This window comes from Panulirus ornatus, chromosome 57 (genome assembly GCF_036320965.1).
Source record: "Panulirus ornatus isolate Po-2019 chromosome 57, ASM3632096v1, whole genome shotgun sequence".
Lineage (NCBI taxonomy): Eukaryota > Metazoa > Arthropoda > Malacostraca > Decapoda > Palinuridae > Panulirus > Panulirus ornatus.
Genome location: NC_092280.1, coordinates 22,513,583 through 22,534,902, shown reverse-complemented (window position 1 = coordinate 22,534,902; position 21,320 = coordinate 22,513,583). Strand labels below are relative to the sequence as shown.

The 21,320-nt window shown below is 38.7% G+C and overlaps 1 protein-coding gene across 1 annotated transcript in view; it reads left to right on the top strand.

Moving 5' to 3' along the window:
• LOC139766266 (uncharacterized) overlaps positions 1 to 14,304 on the top strand; it is a 282,617-nt gene extending 268,313 nt beyond the window's left edge. The window contains exons 7-8 of the mRNA XM_071694674.1: positions 12,630 to 12,753; positions 13,640 to 14,304. Of these exons, the coding sequence (XP_071550775.1) occupies positions 12,630 to 12,753; positions 13,640 to 14,171 (656 nt within the window). The 3' untranslated portion in view covers positions 14,172 to 14,304. The remainder of the gene's footprint in view (positions 1 to 12,629; positions 12,754 to 13,639) is intronic.
• The last annotated feature ends 7,016 nt before the right edge of the window (positions 14,305 to 21,320 follow it).

The following is a 21,320-nucleotide window of genomic DNA, read 5'->3' as shown; positions in this document are numbered from 1 at the left end:
ACTTTGACATGGCTGTTCTACCCTCAGTGCACTACCGGCGCCCCTTTAGTCGTCACCGATCCAGGATCGGCTTGCTCTAGGGCTGGTAGACCTTGCAAGTACGTAGCCAGACACACTCTACCCCATTTATCTGTTTCATGTGTGCCAGCTTTTTACACATTTATATTGTGATTTTGTTCTGTCTCATCTTGTCCTGCTTTGTCAGGTTTAAAAGCTCCTTGTTCTTAATTCAGAAGAGCTTGTGAATGATTTGTGTGCACTAACATAGACCTATGTCCAGGAGAAGCACTAGTCCTAAATCATTTTACTCACTATGTTGTATTGTCAGACATACTTTAGGACCATAGTATAGTATCTTTTTTTTTTTTTTTTTTTTTTTTTAGACAAATTTCATTACTTCAAAAACATTCAGGTATTCCAAAAATGTGAACAAACTGTCAGAGTAACACTAGAAAAACATATGAATGCCTTAGTAGATACTTAGTAGATGACTTTAATTTTGTGCATCTTGTGAGCAAAGGGTCATTTTATGATAGAGGCTAAAATGACTTCTCAACCGCATTTTCACATTATTTTTTCAATATTGTTATAAGACTACCCAACATGATTAGCATCCTTGGTTCTCTATTCCCTGAATGATATCCAACAGACCATTACAGGACCTGAGATAAAGTGGAAATTCTAAACAGAATAGGGTTTTACTTTTTGAAGACTAACACTGTTATCAACAGTGCCTTGATGGAGTGGTTTTCTCTTTCAAAACAGACAGAATACAAACCTTCTTCTCAAGTTGACGTATGTATTTATGGAAGCAGTGATGGCATGTGCAAGAGATGTATGTGGCATGAGAAAGGTGGGAGGTGGGCTGATTAGAAAGGGTAGTGAGTGGTGGGATGAAGAAGTAAAGTTGCTATTGAAAGAGAAAAGGGGCATTTGGTCGGTACTTACAAGGAAGGAGTGCAAATGACTGGGAGATGTATAAGAGAAAGCAGCAGGAGGTCAGGAGGAAGGTGCAAGGGTTGAAAAAGACAGCAATTGAGAGTTGGGGTGAGAGAGCATCTGTAAACTTTAGTGAGAATAAAAAGACATTTTAGAAGGAGGTAAATAGTGTGTGAAAGAAAAGAGAACAAATGGGAACATCAGTGAAGGGGGCAAGGCAGGAAGTGATAACAGGTCTTAATGGAGTGAGTTTTGAAGGATTGTTGAATGTGTTTGATGATTGAGTGGCAGATGTAGGGTGTTTTGGTCAGGGTAATGTGCAAAGTGAGGGTAGTCAGGGAGGATGGTTTGGTGAATAGAGAAGAGAAGGTGAAAGTCTTGCGGAAGATGAAATCTGGCAAGGCAGCGGGAGTGGATGGTATTGCAGTTGAATTTACTAAGAAAGAGGTGAGTGTGTTATTGATTGGTCGGTAAGGATATCCAGTGTATGCATGGATCACGATGAAGTGCCTTAGGATTGGTGGATTGCATTATAGTGCCCTTGAACAAAAGCAAAGGGGATAAGGGTGAGTGATCAAATTACAGAGACATAAGTTTGTTGAGTATACCTGGAAAATTATATGGGAGGGCATTAGTTAAGAAAGGGAATGCATGTACAGATCATCAGATTTGGGAGGAGCAGTGTGGTTTCAGAATTGGTAGAGGATGTGTGGATCAGGTGTTTGCTTTGAAGAATGTGTGAGAAATACTTAGAAAAACAGATGGATTTGTATGTGGCATTTATGGATCTGGAGAAGGCATATTATAGTGTTGATAGAGAACCTTAGAGGGGAAATTTCTTAGTTGGCTTCTTGCTCTGTTCCTTCTTTTGGAAAGTAATACAGAAAGGGAGTTGTTCCAGGTACCCACTCCTGCCCCTCTTTGTTACCTTCTTCGACACAGAGAATTTATGAGCAGTTTTCTTTCTCCCTTATCCCATGGAATAATATATATATGTATATATTGGGCGGTGGGGGGTTAGATGGCTTAGGCAACTGAATGCCCTAATGAAGGCCATCTTACGTTACTGAGATGAACACACAACTTCACAGCACTTTATGCCTGTGGTCCAGACTGGTGGATGTGGCCACCTTCTTAAGTGCTGCAGGAGCCTCATAAGGATAAATGGGACTCCTAGAGCAGGAAGTAAGTAGGTATACGCATACCCTATCCTAAGGCAGGTACCCAAGTCATTGACCAACCCCTAAGGAATTAAATAGCTGTCGTGATTGCAGACCAGCTTACACAACCAGGATTCAAACCTATGTGAGAACTCCCAATTCCAGCATTTCTTTTGAGAATTCTTTTTCTGTTGAACCCTTTTAAGGTGAACTCTGGAATTGCTGATCTTTCCATATAGCCATCTATGTATGTCTCTGATGCCTGTTCTCATCTGGAAGTCCCTCAGGGTGGTGGCAACAGCAATAGAGTCTCCATAACTAGTGAATGCCAGTGCCACTTCTTAGCCTTTAGTGCCTCGCTATTAACAGGCCGCTGGCAGAGGGCAACTCTAGTGCATTGTTTCCAGAGGCTCCTGCCTACTGTTTCTACTGACTTCTACTTCCTAATGTTCCTACCAATTATTTCCACATAATGTTTCTGCCTGTTCCTTCCCACTACTTTTGTATACTGCTCCTACCACTTTGCCGTAAGGCAGGGCTAGTGTATAGTGCTCACCACAGGAAAATCTAGAGCTATAAAGAATTTGTTGCATGAGTTAAGTGTTGTCAGGTGTTATGTATGTTAAGGAGGGTGAACATTTGTGGACAGATTCCCAGTACTCCACAAACATATGTTCTCTCCTTGTCATACATAACACTTGACAACACTCTACTCACACAGCTCAATCTTCTTAACTCTAAATTTTCCTGTGGTGAGCTCTATATGTTAACCCTGCCTTTTGGCAAAATGGTAGAAGCAGTAGTATGCTTTAGAAATTCAAATTTGTCATTGCAAATGCTATCAGGTCCTTTCCCTTCATCTAGAAATTATGTTAAGGTCTTCATGTACTTTTCCTACGTCATCCTTTGGTCATATCATCCTACTGTATCTAGTGTCATTTGCATAACCCAGTATCATATATTATTTTACCTTCCGGCCTTGGCCTATGTCATACATCATTATCATGAATACCAAAAAGTCAATGCCGATTCCTGCAGCACACCTGATAAAAATCTTCCTCATCCAACATACTTTACAACCATTTGCGAATACTTCACAGTTTTGTTTGCTCAGAACTTCTTCATACATCTCAGTTTATCTTCAGTGATCATTTTTACAGCTTTATTAAGCAGAATTCTGTAGTTTGTTAAATTCCTTAGCAGAGTCAAGGAAGACAACATCCATATCCTTTTCTTGTAGTACTATTTCATATATGCTTTTCCTGGCATGTTAATAGTTGTATCAGTCTCTGTTTTTCATGGTACAAATTTGTGCTAGACTTCTTTTGGATGTAGTTAGTGATGTAGATTTTTAGCGTATGTTCTTTGATATTTCTTTCAAATATTTTTATTGCATGAGGCAACAAACTTACAAGGCTGCATTGTTTTGGCAGGAGCTTGGATCTTTCTTTGTGTATATGTGTTATATATATCGTTCCTTGGACATTACTATACTGCAGTACTGTTATCTGGGCTCTTTCTGAACATAGGTAACATTCATTTTGCTGCCACCCATTTTGCCTTTTTCAAGAAGATGGCTGAAATTCCATCTGGTCCTATTGCTGAATTTTCTTCAGTCAATTGATTGCTATGATAATGCCAATTCCAATTACATCAGTATCTGTGATAGTGTTAGATCCTGCTTATTGATTTACCTTCTTACTGCATCCTGTCCTTATTAGGTGCTCCCAGTAGGATACACAGTGCCCTAATGAAGTGCAGCTTGGGTCGCATGGGCCCAATGTCATCGCATTTCCTTCCTCTCTTTAGTGGAAGTCCCTGTCTTTTCATGAGGAATCTTAAGCTGTGATTGGCTGTTGATTTTAACATTATCCACCCATATTAAGTGGATCATGAAACATTATTGCCCAAAAGGAAAAGATGTGATCAAAATACAGTATCACACTTGCTTTTACAATGTATGGTGACTGCATGGCTTGTAGTGATAAGAATGCTTTAGAAAATGTATTACAGTAGATAAGTTTGTGGTCATGGCCTAGACTAATGATAAAGTGATGTGCCAGTGAAATATTACATGTTGATAGTATAGACCTTTTGTGGGTTGTTAGAAATGACAAATTACTGTTCAGGAACATGGTGCACCTTTGCAGCATGCAAGGATGGGTAACAATATATTATTTTGAAACCCTTACCTGAGACATACAAAGATATCTTTATTTGTATGCGGTTTATCAATTGTTTGTTTAATTTTTAGAAAATATTTTGAAATGCCATTTGAATGACTGATTTTTTGTGCACTTAAGAAAAAAAGGCTTATATTAACCTTATATTATGGAAGACACTCTTTGTGATATATAATTGATATACATGGAGGGAAGTCTCACTTGAAAATTACATACTTTTCTCTTGTCATGATTTCTAGTATAATTTTTGGAGTCATTTTCATACTTTAACTCCGAATTCCCCAATCCCCATTTCCATATCATTTGCTTTATTTAGATATGAAAATAGTATTTTGGGGCTCTTTCTTATTTTTCCCTTTGTTCTGTTCATTCCAATACTTCATTATTTGTCAGCATTTTTACTATTTCAAGGTCTATTCTCTCGTCGCTTCTCTCTAATTTTTTTTCCATCCCTTTTCTACATCTCTTGGTTCCTTTCATTGATATCTTTTAACCACCACATTTTCTTTAAAAGCATACTGCATCCTAGGCTGCTGCTTTTAGTCATACGTAAAATGTTGCATTGTGTTTATATCATTTTCCATAAATTTGTCATTTCACTTTAGATTTCTATCATTTCTTTTACTTTTTTCCACTGTATTTTTTCACTGTATTTCTTTAAGATATTCTCTGCAAACAAGGCATGTAACTCTCTCTCTCTCTCTCTCTCTCTCTCTCTCTCTCTCTCTCTCTCTCTCTCTCTCTCTCTCTCTCTCTCTCTCTCCTGCATTGATATGATTCTGAGTCAATGATAGGGTCGCCATCCCCTGTTTAGACAAGGAGGAGGAAGATTTGATTTTATGTTCACAAGGGGTTGTCATCTTTCCTCAGTTTGAGTCCTGTATAAGTCATTGTAATGGAATAATGATAAATTTGCATCCTTTTCCTTATTACAATTCCTTGTTTGGCCTTCATTTATGTAGGTGCTCTTTACCAGATGTTCTTGCATGTGTCATTTTATCACTCTTTCAAAGAATTTCATTACATGTGAAGTCAAGCTAAGCTAACTGGCCTCTACCACAGAGGTACTAGCTTGGATCCTCTTTGAGTATTGGTGTTCTTCCTTATCAATAGCATCTTTGGTTTTGGTGTCATTGTTTTTCTTCTTAAGGAAGATGGCTGGGATTCCATCTGGTTCAGGAGCTGAATTTTTTCTGAGCTGATCAGTTGCTCTGATTGTCTTCATATATATGAGTATCTAATGATAACATTTTCATCATGTTGATTAAACATTTTACCTTTTATTTCTTGTTGCCTTTTGAGTTGAAAGCCAGTTTGTATTATTCAGTTAATAGTCTGCATGTTTCCTTGGGGTACTTTTCATTATTTTCTCCAGCTTTAAATCATAGTCTTTCTTGTAATCTACTCTGTTCATGTATGTGATTTGTAATTTTAAGTTTGTTTCCATGTTTTGTATAACTCTCTTCATTCATTTTGTTTCCTTCTCTGTGAGATTTAATTTTTCTACATCTGCATTCTTTACTGAGATTTATTTCTCAATGAGCTCTTTAATTTTTGCATATCTTATAGCATGCCTTTTATTCTTTCTCCATGCTCTTCTTTTCATTGACACTCTTCTGCCTCTTGGTATCTTCGTATGCCATCATTCATTTTGTTAGTAGCATACCAGTTATTTGTCATATTTTCTCATAGTATAATTCCGTATATGATTTTAAGTTATTACTCTTGAAGATCTTGGTTCAATTTGTGTTTAAAATCCTTTCAATGATCACCTTTCAGTCTGACGTTTCACGTGAAAATTCTTGTCACTCAGTTGCTGTATCTTATTCATTGTCTTATATTTCCAAACTGCTTGATTTAGTGATTTGTGTGGTATTGTGATCTGATATGCCTGTACTATTCACTTCTACATCTGAAAACAATGTATTGTCATTTTATAGATTAGATCTATCTTGATCCTTCTTTTTTGTCAGTTTTACTTGTGCAAGGTTAAATGAATCTCAGAAATTTACTAGCCTCTGTAACTACTCTTTTCATTTGCTGATCCATTATTTCTTCGTTTGTGTTTGTGCCTGTATCCATGATCTATTCCTGTCTTTTAGTAAAATGGGAGTTACTGCCACTCATTCATATTATTGGATCAGGTGTCTCTGTTCCCTTTCAATTTTTCAACTTTTGTTGTTATTTCTGTAGGTTATTTGGTTTTGATCTGTGGTGGTCTGAATGATACTAGATTTATTGTATCTATTGCTGGGATTTTCACTACCATTAGTTCAGTTTTGTTGTAGCTCATCATCATTGTCTGTTATCCCTTTAGCCCTTTGTTTAAGCATGGTTCTATCTGTTTTGATTGACACAAACTGATCTCACTGAACCATATTTTTCTCATGTTGACCAAGACTGTGCTGCTTATAGCATACTTAATTATGAGTACATACAATGAGATTTTGCTAAAAGGCAGGGCTAGTGTGTAGCATTCACTGCAGGGAAATCAAGGATTATGAAGAACAAGTCATGTAAGTTGCTGTTACATGGTATTTGTGAGACGGAGAGATTGTATACTTGTGAACTGAAAGCCAACAGCTTACGTGTGGGTGAGGCAGAAAGAAAAGACCTGCCTGAGCGAAGTGAAATTTGACAGCCACTGAAGGGCGCCAACGACCCTTCCAATACCCAGGAAGCTGGCATCATTGATATACCTCCCTGGTTGGTAGTTGCCTTCCACCTAGAGGGAGAGATAGAAAGTGAGAGATTGTTGGTACAGGTACACCACCGAATTTCCAGCAACTGATGGTTCGGCACCTCCTTTAGTCCGAACAAAATTACGTGAGGGAACTTGAAATTACTGAGGCCACCAGACTAGTTTACTGGGCGGCCACAGATGGCATTGTGTGTAGGGCACACTTATGTACATTCTTTACACTGCTATTGTTGATGGTGATACTGCAATTCTGTGAGATTCCTAGCTGATTTTGCTTAAATTCAACCCTAGCTATGGCTTCTAAGATATATGAGAGTGTCAGTTGTGATGTCAACTGTAAACACCAGTCCATATTGATCCAAGATAAAGTAGAACTGTTAGAAAAAATGGACCATGGTGTTTTGGTGTGTAAGCTATGTGATATCTACAGTATTGGTTCATCAACTGTTTATCATATAAAGAAGCAAAGGGAGAAAATATTGAAATTCTATGCAGACCGATTCCAAGAAGCAAGTGACGATTACAAAAACTATGAAAGATGGTAAGAGTACTGAGCATGATCAACTGATGATGGAATGGTTTCAACAGCGTTGGAGTGTTGGAGTGGACCTGTCAGGTAGCATGATAATGAACCAGGGTAAGTTGTTCCATAAAGAACTTAGATTACAACATGAGTGTGACTATAGTGAAGGATGGCTTCAAATATTTAAGAAGCACCATGGAATTTCCATGATTAAGGTATGTGGAGAAAGCGGTCTGCAAACCATGAAGGAGCTGCTGAGTATGTGGATAAATTTACGAAACTTGTAGCTGACGACCCCCTCATTCCTGAGCAAGTTTATAATGCAGATGAAACTTCATTATTTTGGCAATGCACACCTAGGAAAACACTAACAACAGAAGACAAAGAAGACCTCACAGGATTCAATCTAAGAACAGACTTACCATCTTGGGGTGCCCAAACATTTGATATTTGTTTAATTTAGATTTTTAGCAGTCCATGGTATACTTTAGATGCATAGGAGATGTATAATTAGTGGGTTAGAGGTGTGTTGATGAATTACTATTACATGACCATGGTTGGTCTGGCAAAATGGTTAATCCAGCAAGGCTTTGGAACTAAGAGTGCCAGAAAATTGGTGATGTACCTGTATGTACATGGTTGCATGAAAGCAGTAACAACTCTCTCTGTCTCTCCTTCCTTCCCTCTAGGTGGTAGGCAGCCACTGACCAGGGAGGTTCCTCTAACTCCATTGGTTCATCTTACTTTACCAAAGATTCTTTAAAACTTTTTCCCACAATCTGTACTTGTAAATCTAGCAAGGATATAGAGGTGGCAGGGTATCTTAGGTACTTGGTGATATCATGAAGTACCATCTATTAGCTGTTGTGAAGTGATCACATGGTTGCATGAAAGCAGTAACAACTCTCTCTCTCTCTCTCTCTCCTTCCCTCCCTCTAGGTGGTAGGCAGCCACTGACCAGGGAGGTTCCTGTAACTCCATTGGTTCATCTTACTTTACCAAAGATTCTTTAAAACTTTTTCCCACAATCTGTACTCATAAATCTAGCAAGGATATAGAGGTGGCAGGGTATCTTAGGTACTTGGTAATATCATGGTGTACCATCTATTAGCTGTTGTGAAGTGATCACCTTCCAAGACTATAGTACGCAAGGACACAAGTTAATTCTTAGGAAACTAACATGGAAATTTATATTATGGTGTAAATGGCTTTGTTGAAATTTTACAACTGTTTGAAGTAACATATGTACTTGACACTGATTTTAGCAAGAAGGTTCCAGTAACCTTACTCTCTCTGAGAATTTCAGTTATACACCTGGTAGACATAATTGGGTTATGCCCAAATATGCAGATACAGTTTCATGTGGTTGTGTTTTTAAGTAGAAGCATTTCACTTTCTCATACCTTGTGGAAGATGATGCAAGGAACTAATTATAAGGCATGGGATATTTTTATTTTATGGTGCACTGTTTGATGTTACAAAGAGACATTGGGGAGACATACATTAGTTAGTAGCCTGAATCACTGACCAGCTGCTTAGTATGGCTTTTTAACTGTAGTACCATTGTGGCTTCATGTGACCTTGCATATATTGGTAAAGCTTCCTTTCATCAAACTTAGACTTGGCACCTTTTGATATTTAATATAAAAGTTTTTACCAGTCATTTGCATCCTATTGCGTATATTTGTTGTAAACAGTCATGTTATGTAGTATACAATTTTCTAACTTGGCCATTATTGTTTAGATTCAGACCAAAGATGTAAACCTTGTCAAAGACATTGTATAATCATTGTGTTTGTTCCTGTAGCATTTAAATTTTGATGTCATAGCTGTTCATTACTGCCAGTAAAGGTAGCTTTTGTAGACTATAATCTGCATTGATATATTATATCATTAATGTATATAATTTTTCTAACAGTGCATGGCTTTAGGAGGATTCAGTAAATTAATTATGCAGCATATGGACAGTTCAAAACCAAACCAATGGGCCTGCTTATGAGCAACCACAAGGTGACAAGATATTATTTTTGACATCACCAGCAGCTACCCATGAAGCGATCAACAGTCACAGTTGACATCACCAGTAGCAATTGTTAACCTATGATAGCCATTGCTGACCTACAACATCTGTTAATGGTCTCACCGGCAGCTGTTATTGACATTACCAGCAGTGAACATATATGTCAATTGCAGTCACTGCCAGAATTAATGACAGCCATTCATGACTTGCCTTGCAACCATTCCTGATATCACCTTCAGTTACAGTTTTTGATTTTTTTTTTTTTTTTCATACTATTCGCCATTTCCCGCGATAGCGAGGTAGCGTTAAGAACAGAGGACTGGGCCTTTGAGGGAATATCCTCACCTGGACCTCTTCTCTGTTCCTTCTTTTGGAAAAAAAAAAAAAAAGTTTTTGATATAGCCAGCAATTCTTGTGAATGTTACTATTTGCCAGAATGGATGTCTTTCACAATCATTTCAGTGTTATTAGCAAGTGACTGCAGATGACACCTTAAGCTATTGCTGATAACACCAATAACCACACTTTATGTTATGACAGCCACAGTTCAGCAATACCAACAACCAATATCATTAACTCGGTTAACAGTTGTTAATATTACCAGTAGCTTTAGTTGATGTCATCAGTCCAGTTTTGACATGCAACACTGCCTGTTGATGTCACTAGCAACTTCTGATGATGTGGTGTTCAGCTGATCCATAAAAAAGAAAAAATGAAGCCTCTCCCTAAGCAGTACCAGTAGTATTGTGTACTAACCTGGCGGTCATTCAGTCTTCCCAGACTCTCATTCTAAAACTACTTAATGTACTTGCCCTACCCTTCTGTTGCAATACTTTAGTTACCCCAGTGCACACAATTGCTCCTTTTTTCATATAGTGAGTGAGGTAATGTCCCACAAGAGCTATGAGTTAGGTAGGATGATTGTGTTTTTAAAGGGCATTTTTAGGTAGGATGATTGTGTTTTTAAAGGGCATTTCCTTAATTGCTTAGGAATATTATTGATTTCGTTTTGTAGTGCTCAGTGTATTTGAAGGGTGATAAGATCAGGGAAGTGTTATCATTATTTTTTTATGGTATCATGCTAAATAGGTTAGTACTGGGTGAGTTATGAAAATCGCAGAAAATGTGGGGATAATTAATGTAAAATCAGGAGAGACAATCATAAGAATCACTAGATACTGTGAAAACCTTATTTTGAATGTTATTTGAAAAAAAAATATGATTTTTATAGTGTAATGTTTACACCAATATTTTGTGTGCTTTCATATGCACAAACACATCCAGGAATATCAGCCAGTTCAAATGAACATGAAACTTCCAGCAAACGTTCTTCAACTTGTTGCAGGATGCAACAAATATCATGAGCATTAGTATATATTGACCATAACAATGAAAATTAAGGTAATTCTGACTGGAAAAAGTCCTCATCTTTGTGGCCTTTTCAATCATAATAGAAAAAAGCATTATAAAAATAGTTGATCCCAATCATGATTCACTTGTCTAATTCTGCTCTAAACACAACATACTATCACTTCAAAATGACACCGCATATGTCCCTAAGTGACTGAGGTGATGCCCATAAACAACAAAATTACCAGAGGTAGTTCCCCTCTTCTCTCTCCAATGCTGTGAATGCAGTGGGCCATGTAGTTCATCCCAGTACCACAGAGATGGTGCCCTTTAAGTATCTTGGATTAGAGAATACTTTGAGTATCTTGGATGAGGTATGAACTCCTGTGCCGTAGAGAAAAGAGTGCTCCTCCTACCATGAAGTATGGTCCTCAATATTATGAATGAGGTGCTGATCAACTCTACATCTACCCATATAGGGCATCATTGCTCTTGATCAAGCAGTGCACCTTTCCCTAAGAAACTAGATTTATTAAAATCTAGGCCCTCAAAATGTCTATGCCAAAGCACTATTTGTCTAATTTTGGAGTTTTTCTCAAAAAAGAAAAAAAAAGCTTCTTATACCAAACACTCTCTGTTAGTATTTATGGCGTGCCATACGTTCAGAGAAAGAACCAAACCCTAATACCATAGATGAAGAAATATCCTGTGGTGTCAATGGGTAAGTGGTACTCTCTCATTACCACAGGTTAGATAGTCCCCTCCAAGCACCAACAATACTGTATGGCATATTCTCTCTCCTATATATTATTGCTCTACCCAATAAAATGAATCAGGTTGCCCTATTACCATCAGTTCTATAGTACTGTACCTTCCAATACCATGGATGAAGTAATGGCAATTCTTGTAACATCAGTAAGACTGCATCTAAACCATAGATGCACAATCATAAGAAGTAGTGACCCAACACAATAGTTGATGAAGTGCTCCAAATGTCAAGGGTGAGGAAATGTACCTACATTATCATGAATGATTTAATGAAATTCACAACTATGGATGAAGCATGCCCTCACTACTGAGGATTGTCCCTTCATTTTTATGAGCAAGGAAGTGTCCCGAACACCATTGGTGGGATAGTGCGAGTGATACCATGTGTGAAGTAGAGTGCCTCCATTACCATGAATCAAGTAGTACTCCTAGTACTCTAGGTGATGTATTACCTTGGAAAAATGATACCTCACAGTATCATGAGTGATTTAGTGCCAGCTAGTACCTATGGGGAATTAGTGCCCCTCATTTTCATGAATAGAATAGGGACCCCAGTGCCATAGAAAATGTCATGCTCCAAGTACGAAGTATATGGCATTGCCCTTTCAGGATTATGGGTGAGAAATAGTGCCCCAGGTGTTACAAATAAGATCATGTCCCTTCATTGTTGTGTATAAGTATTGCATCCCATTACTATAGGTAAGGTAGTCTCCCCAATAAAAGACAGTGAGGTAGTGATTCCATTACCATAGGTAAGGTAGTCTTCCCCAATAAAAGAATTAAGTTAGTGATCCTCCCTGTGCTTTACAGTGGTAGTAGGAGTATCCTTACTCTATTGCAAAGAGGTTTTGGACCAAGTATCATGAATGTGATAGTTATTTCTAGTAGTGTGCCTCCACCTTAATCCATCGTATACTAAATGCCTCCATCCCCTGGTAGCATAGGAGGTAGGGCAAGGCATGGTAGTACAGGTGTGGTCCTGCAGGTGCCGCTGGAGGCCCCGTGCACGCTGGCAGTCTGGCCTCACACCTACTGCTGTATCTGGCTGCCCTGCTGGCCCTCGTCTTGCTAACATTTGCCTTGGCTATGGTCACCTGCAGACTTTCCAGGTGAGCCTTACTAACGCACCATGGGTCAGATAGATGGTGGTTCAGCCCTGACCCCCCCACCCTGTCCCCCCCTCATCATATGCTAACACTAACTACATGCATATGAACTAAAATTATTTTCAATTGTTTATATAAACTTGTAAAAACCTGTACTACCTCCAGTTGTATAAAATCATAAGGATGAAATTACATTATCTAGTCTTGCTCAGCACAAGAATTATTCTAACTTGGATGTTCTGGAATCAGTAATTTTCAAGATACAAGTTCCTTGTCAAGTAGCTCTGCTATTTCCTTCAAATATAGATATCAAATATAGGTAATATACACTTGAACTTCAAAACAACATTCTGGAAGGTACAGATATGCCAGTTTATCACAAATTATACAGGACACTGAGAAGGATTTTGTCTTTCACAACAGGTGATGGCCACTTAATCAGAACAGAGCAATTGAAATAGAATTGTTTAAAGTTACTTTAAATCTTTTTCAGTATTAGTTCCCCTAAGTTTTTTTGTACAGTTTAAGAGTAAACTACAGGTCGTACAGTCCTAAAGCAGCTTGCTTATGAAAAACAAGTAGCAGGTAAGTTTACTGGTATTAACATTCCATCAATGATTTGTGCATTTATTTAGTTATTTGGCATGAAGCATGTTTGTACTCTTGCTAGCTTCTAATGTTGCAAGTCCAATTTTCTGTATTTCATAGTAGAATATATTATATTTTCAAGACTAAATTTTTTGACTCACATTACACAGTATTCTGCCAACTATTCTTACAATATGTAAGTAATACTGAAATAATAGGAACAATATCTTGCTCAGATTTTCAAAGCAACAGGCAAATGTTCTGTTTCTAAGCAATAACTTTTTTATTTTTGATCCCTCAGGTCGCAGTTGTCACGGGCCACTGAGAAACATCCGACATTCCCACGGTCGACGATGTCCTCGAAACCAGCCCGCTGCCCTCCTGGAGCTTTTGCAGCAGGCACTAGCCCGCAAGCACAAGGTGTCTCCTTGGACAAAGACTCACCTTCTGAACTGGTCACCCACCCACACCGGAAGTGCTTATTGGCCTCGTTATATGCATCGTTCCCCACACTCTCCAATCCAACATCGAACTTCAGAGAACCACAATATAGACCCCACACAAAGGGGGCCCATTCCCTCACCCAATTTTCTCCCACAGAATCCCTCTTTCCCAGGACTCCTTCCACAACAGGAAACAACCAAGGATCCTCTGATGTTGGATTCTCTCCTACCCAACCTCAACCCCTCTCCAGTCAACAGGCGCAGAGGTCCCCTAGGGCACCACCTCTTAACCTCAAGTCCTTTAGCCACACCTCAACCCACACATTCTCATGTAGACTTCCATCAAATGACCCTACCAACCACCCCTTTACAGGAGAGAGTCAAACCTGATGTTGCTGAAGGCCAACAGGGAGATATTTCCCTACATTCACCTCCTCCACAGCTAAATGAGCTTAGGGAGGATGAGCAAGTGCAAGTTATCCGCCATCACAGACGAATGCATCGCCGTCACCACCACAGGCAGCATTCTTTTGACCCAAGGGATCGACAGAAACACAGCAGATCAGATGCGCATTTTTCAAATCCAACTGAATCAGTTTGGGACCAGAAAGTGAATGAAGCTGAGCTGAACTGGTCCTCAAAGGTGAAATCTAACACTCCAGCTTCACTTTACCTTACCATGCCTCACCAGGACAATGAACACCAATGACGCAGTTATTCCACACTGGGGCATTATCAGGTATGCCCTCATTAATCTGGAAAAGCACCTGAAGAACAAGACATTATTTAGTGTGTTGTAAATGATGATAGTTTGTTATATATCATTATTTTCTTATGTTATTTTATTGGTTATTGAGTGTACATTCTTAAACTTATATTTAACAGATATTTCGTTTTTGGATTTCAGAAAAAAGCTTTATGTTGAATGCAAAAGCGTCCCTGCAATCCACTTATGTGGAAGAGGTGTGGAATGGCAATCATGCTGGGTATTGCCTGCTGTTGTTAGACACAGGTGCTGTTGGTGATGTCCGTAATACTCAGCTGTACTTATGGAACTCCACTGCTGTCAGTGGCACTGCCAGGGTCACATGACCAATATTGTTCCTGTTGGGTCAGGCTGCCAGATGTCACCGTTCTGTCAACTATGGGAAGAAGGAAGGACCATAAGCACAAAGGTCAAATGGAGTGTCCAACATGTTGCAGATGACCAGTAAGGAGCAAAGGGTTGTGAGGTGCCACAGTGTAGTGTAAGCAAGCCAAAGAAACAAGTAGTCATAGATATAAGCAAGCCTGCATTGGATCCATGGTGCCTGGGACAGTATGCGCACATGTCCACCAGCTGAGGGAAGTTAGGAGACAAGTAAGCTTCCTTTTCAAAATCACCTGGTTCAGCCGCTAGTAGCACTCCAGTACTCCAGCTGAGGAGAAACGTTGGCACTCTGGAGTCACCGTGTGGCTGGGCTAATGGGCTGACCATGCCTACATACTATTGCCACCTGTACATGAGTCCAGTGGGAAGAATAAGGAATTTGATGAGCACTGTTGCTCCATCAAAGCACCAGACAGCTCATGTGACTTTCCTTGGACTTGTGTGCTCTGTCTGTGAGCACTTATGTTCTAATTTATGCATGCCAGTTTTGCTTGGTCAGATCCTGGGGATCAAAGAACAAAAGACATGTATACTTGTATATAGCCATATAGACTATATATATTAAGCTCTGTGTTTATGATGTTGTGTCTAGTGCTTCTGTTCGGCAAAAAGTGAGACTGAAGTGTTAGTGTAAATACTGATGAAATGGCTCGAGTGATGGTGTTTATATGCAAAATGGAACGTGCCTTGATTGACTTTGCATTTATAACAGTCTAGGACTGGATAAACCAGTTGATTTGGTTGATGTAATTTTGTTAAATATTTGGTGTACATAATTTGTCTTTCCTTCTTTACTCTTAGTTGTACATTTTCTTTCTTTGTAATATGAGTGAGCATGGAATTATATTTTTTTCATCACCAAGATGGATGGTATAAGGATTGGTGCTAGTTCTTAACAGAACAGCCCATCATTCTGCTGTCTCCCACTCACAGATAATCTTCAACAGCTCTGCTACAAATTAGATGAAAACTCATACAGGTATGCTTTGACATGAAAATTACTTGCCTATATTGCCCATATAAATCAATGAAGTACTTCATACTAAGTTAGATAAACTATTTACATTGCATTAGTATGGTTCACTTATAATAGTTACCAAATCTGAATGTGCAACTTTATGTCCAAATGAAAATATCAGTTACCTATGCAATTTAAATGGCTTAAACTTCTTGGTATGTTCAGGGACTTTTTCATATTCATTCTGAATTATACAACCTTAATTTATTTAAGTTTCAGTAGTGCCTTAAAAGTTTAATTTTGTGGTTGAGGTGAGATGAGAATGATTGGAGGAGGCATAATCTAATAGGTCATGTCTGGCAACTCGCATAAATCATGAAACTTTTTCACACTTTAACTTCGTACTATTTTGAATTTAGATCGTACTCTGGAACTGTCAACCTACCTTCATTTTTCACAGCCCTTCTGAATATTACATAGCATAGGCCACAAGCAAAAAATTTTATGACTTAGTTATTGGAACTTTTTCAAAAAAGTCATTTGTGGCAGTTTTATTTTCAAAGAAAAATCTTGCAATACTGTATATGGAATGTTCTTTGAATGACATTATTGTATTGTAGATATAGCTATATGTGGCAATGAATCAAATAGTTTTGATATTGGTCAAATATCTCTCAAAGAACTCATAATCCCTATGTTCTGTTTAATTCTCAAGATATTGTAATACTAGATTGGCAATCTCAAAAAGAGAAAATTTGAACCATTATTTACATCAGCAGAATCAGGTTTATGAATTAGTAGCTTATATATTGTTATACAAAATTGAAAGGGACTGTTAGGAAGTGAAGCAGCATGCTCAAACAAACTCTTTTTGCCCTGTACAGTGAAAAATGTTCTTGCCAGTTAAACTTAGAAGACCATGCCCCTCCCTCCCTAATCTCTCAAACACATCCAGCAACTTCAGTTTTCTCTCTTTCCTTGAATTTCACCAGCTACACATTCTGCACATTGAAGCCACAAGGTAAAGCACTGGAGCAGAGTAGAGCACCATGTGCCACCTTGGTCAGAGTCCCCATGATACTACTTGTGATGAGGGTCCACAGTCTTCTCAAGAGTAAACTATTCCTGTTATTTTCTACTTGCCGAGCTGGCTGGCTAGCTCTGGTCATTGAGTTTTGTATGGTGCAAGGTTTACTAGAGTATGTTTTTTGGCATTTATTTGTCCCAGAACGGACAGAGGCCTGACTGGTCTGCCTGGTTGCAGGCTAGTCCAGTGCCCCATGGAGGAGGGGTCAGGAACCTTTCCCCCTACCATATGGGGTAGACAGGCCCTGCACGGGCTTGGGGCTCTGCACTTGCCCCCAACAAATCACCTCCAAATTGCAAAGCACCATGGTGGCACAAACCTGCTATAAAGTAGGCACTGCTATGCATCTGTGTCGGGGGTGGGGACAGTACTACTTGATCTCATTCCCTGGTTAGTGGCAGTAGTTTGCCTGGAACCCACACTTTCGCTGCCCCCGAAATTCCTAGGCCAGCCTAGTTTGGTCCATGCAGTGGTCTTCTCTAGAGGAATTGCATTGCTGAGGCGTGATGGTGGCCCCCCCACAGTGTCACCAACAAAAGGGGTGGAAGGTGCCTCCTCCCCCATGGTGGCCTGCTAGTGCACGGGAGTCAGCCTGGCTTGTGTCTGGTCCAGCTTGAGCTCTGTGTTGGCCTCACTCTTGTGTGCTTATCTGCCATCCTTATGTCACCCTTGCTGGCATGGTAGCCAACCTGGCACAACTTAGCTACCACTCTCACTCCCATATTTGTGAATCCAGGCTGGTGCAGCTTGGTTGAGCTTTAAGGTCAGGTGCCAAGCCTCCATGCAGAAACACCTTTAGGTCCCCATCTTGGAGGTCCTGGTCCCCCTCCAGCCCTGATATAATTCCACTTGCCACAAACCAACTACCTCAGTTGATAATGTACAGTTCGTCAAGGTGCATGTAGTGCGTTTAAAGTAATCAAAAGTTTGGTTGGCAACGACCATACTGGACCTGTATCGGGATTCACTGAGGCATCTTAGGCCAGTCGTTATGGGACAGCTGAGCCCCTGAAACTACTGGGCTTGGCTACTTCTCTTTCTCCTCAGTTGCCGTATTGCACTGAATACTTATTTTTGTGTGCTGTTAAGTTGCAAGGATACATATAGGTTAAGGTCATATGGATAAAAAAGGTATTACCTTGATCATGAGGTACACAGGATACCAGTTGAATGGTAGACGCAGTGAGTCCTGGACGGTCAAATTTATTTTACTAACTTTTATTTTTCTATTTTTTGCCAGGGGGACCAAGACACTCTGATATACTGTACTTGTCAACAACTTGTCATTCTATCATCATCTACTCTTGTCTACTCAGTGTGCTGTACTTGTTCACTGTAACTGTCACTGTCCAAAGCAAAGTAGTTTTGCTACAGACTGAATCTAGTGTATAACATTCGTAACTATGCATAATAGATGTTTTATTTATTTTTGCTGCCCAGTATGTGTCATATATATGAAAAGTAAATGTTGCTAGCTTCAAATGGTAAAGCCAAAATGATAACCATTTGAGGTGATGATAAAAAAAACCTAAAATTCAAAATACAGAAGCCAATGTGTATGATTTAAACTGTAAATATTACTGATAATAACAATAATATTAATAATAAATGTCATCATAAATGGTTCTCAATGCAGACGCATTTATGTGACTCGTATGATGTTAGAAAAGCCAAATATACTACGAGTCTAGGATTGCTCCTGTATTTTATTGTCCCACTTTGTGAAACATCTTCAAAATTACTTATTAGAAATAAATTATAAACCTTTTTACTTTTATTTTCTTCTGACATCAAGGGTCATGAAACAAATAAGTTATACCATGAAAGTAAACCATTACAGGCAACAGGAAATTTGGTTATATTAAGTAGCATGAGGCAGTCCTGCCTCCTATTTTATCCTGAAAGATGCTGAAACAATTATGCAAGCAGGAGGATGGATATTACAATCTAATTACTATAGAGCAGCAGCATTATATTTTTTTATTTTCTAGATGCCTTGTTATGTGTGTACATAAACAATTGGAATGCCAGCCCCAAACTTTCAATTCCTTCATAAACATGAAAAAAAGACTGGTGGCACTGTGTGTCAACTAAAAATGTACACAAAAATGAACATCACACATTCTACACAATCCCACAGAATGCTGGCTGTAAAATGGGTTGACAGGCATAAGATTCACAAGTATGTGATCGTGATGAGAGGGAAGACTGACAATATGTCAGGAGCAAAAAATGGACATAATGGTCCATTGACATCATGATAAATGACATTTTCTTTCATTTTAAGCTGATAATGCTTCTTGCTTGTTAGAAAAGGTAATAAGCAATCATTACGTGACCTAAAAAATCTAACTCATCGAATTATTTTGTACAGACAACATCCTACATTAGTTTGCATACAATATACATTACCACATTTTCATGATTCGTCTGGGTATATAAAGATGTCAGATACATCACAGTACGTGTTTCTGAATCCACATCAGATCTTTAATTCTGTCGTCCGAGTTTAGTTCATAAGTACATAATTATTCAGGATTGTTATAATGAATATGGATCTAAAATCTCATCTAGCCTAACCTGGAAAATATGTTACAGAGAATCCCATAGGTGCATCCACATGCTTGGATATTCCAAATGCGTGTGACGAAAATGTATCAGTATACACTATTATCTACCAAGTCTCCTGCCATATTCAACAAGGATTGCAGACTTGCTACACACAGACATTGGAGATTGCATCAACTTACAAGAGGACCATGACAGACTATGAAGTTGGTCTGATACATGGTTGATGAAGTTTATCCACAGTAAATGTTATTTAAAGATGGGTCCCAATGAAAGGATTTATTGGATCATTAGCAGGAAAATAGCTACATGAATCTCTGTGTGGGGGACTAAGGAATGGACATTGTCATGAACTTGTTGCCCAAGTCCCTCCATACAGAATTAGTTAAGGAGGCCAGCTGTCAACTAGCAAGTATTAGAATTGCATTAAAGTTCATATGGAAATATTCAGCAAACTTTACATCTTGCATAAGGCTAAAACTAGAATGTTTTTTCTCAAGTTTGGTTATCACACCTAAAAAGATGCAATGATGGCAACACAGATAGTACCAGAAATAAGAAGGATGAGTTTCAAGGAAAGGCCAGAAGCCTTAACCCTTCTTAGAAGAGATAGGAGTGAAGGGTGACCTGATCACAGCTTTTTTAAAACAATGATATACACAGTTTACAGTTCTTTGAGAGATGTAGGGATAGAATAAGCAACAAAACTTTTTCAAAAAGATTTAATGAAATACATTAATAGTACATGAACGGATTAAAATGAACGAAGATGAGGTAAATGCAGACAGCATACGAAAAATGAAAAAGTTGAGTGTTCAGATGAGGCCCAACAAGTGTAAAACTCCTTCCCCATGCTTCACAAATAGGTAGTCACACACACACACACACACACTTAACAAAACACAAAGATTTTAACCCATGCAAAGTTCATGGCCCTGATGAAGTTTCATCTTATGTGTTGCAGTTAATGAGCAGATAAACTAAATACCCCTCATGAAATACTGTTCAAGACATCAGTGGAAACAGGCAAGTGCCAAGGAAATGGCAAAAGACAAATGTCATTGAACCACAAGACCAGTTTCATTTACAGATGTGGTTGGTAAGGTACTGGAAAAGATTAAAAAGCAAACAAATGACTCTACAAAGGAGAAATTACCCAAGAGAGAACATGGTTCTAGGGAAAGGAAGTCGTGTATAACAAACTTTTTAGATTTCTATGAGCGAGGGAACACTCTCTTAGACAAAAGGGAAAGTTGGATGAATTCTTTATACCATAACTACCAGAAATTACTTTTGTATCTGGACTGCCAGAAAGTAATTAAAAACTGTCTTGCACAGGAGGCTGTGTAAAGAAGCTAGATTACCTGGCAAGAATAAGGTGGAAAATTCTTCAATGGATAGAAAATTAATTCAATGGAAGGGAATAAGGGAAGTATGTTAAAGGAGCCTTCTCCATATGGGATGAGGTGATCAGGAGAATACCATAGGTTTCCTTTCTGGCATCATTATTTTTCTTGATCTTTGAAAATGACTTGCCTAAAGGTATGGACATCTATCTGATTATGTTTTCTGATGATGCAAAGGTTATGAGGGAAGTGAAAAGCAAGAAGGATTGCACCAAAACAGACTCCAAAGATGATTTGATACATGGTTGATGTAATTCAACCAAATCAAATATTAAGTAATGAGGATTGTACAGTGTGAAACAAGCCTTAATATGATAATTATCTAGGAAATAAGTTTCAGGATTCTATTTGTGAGGAGGAATTGGGAGTC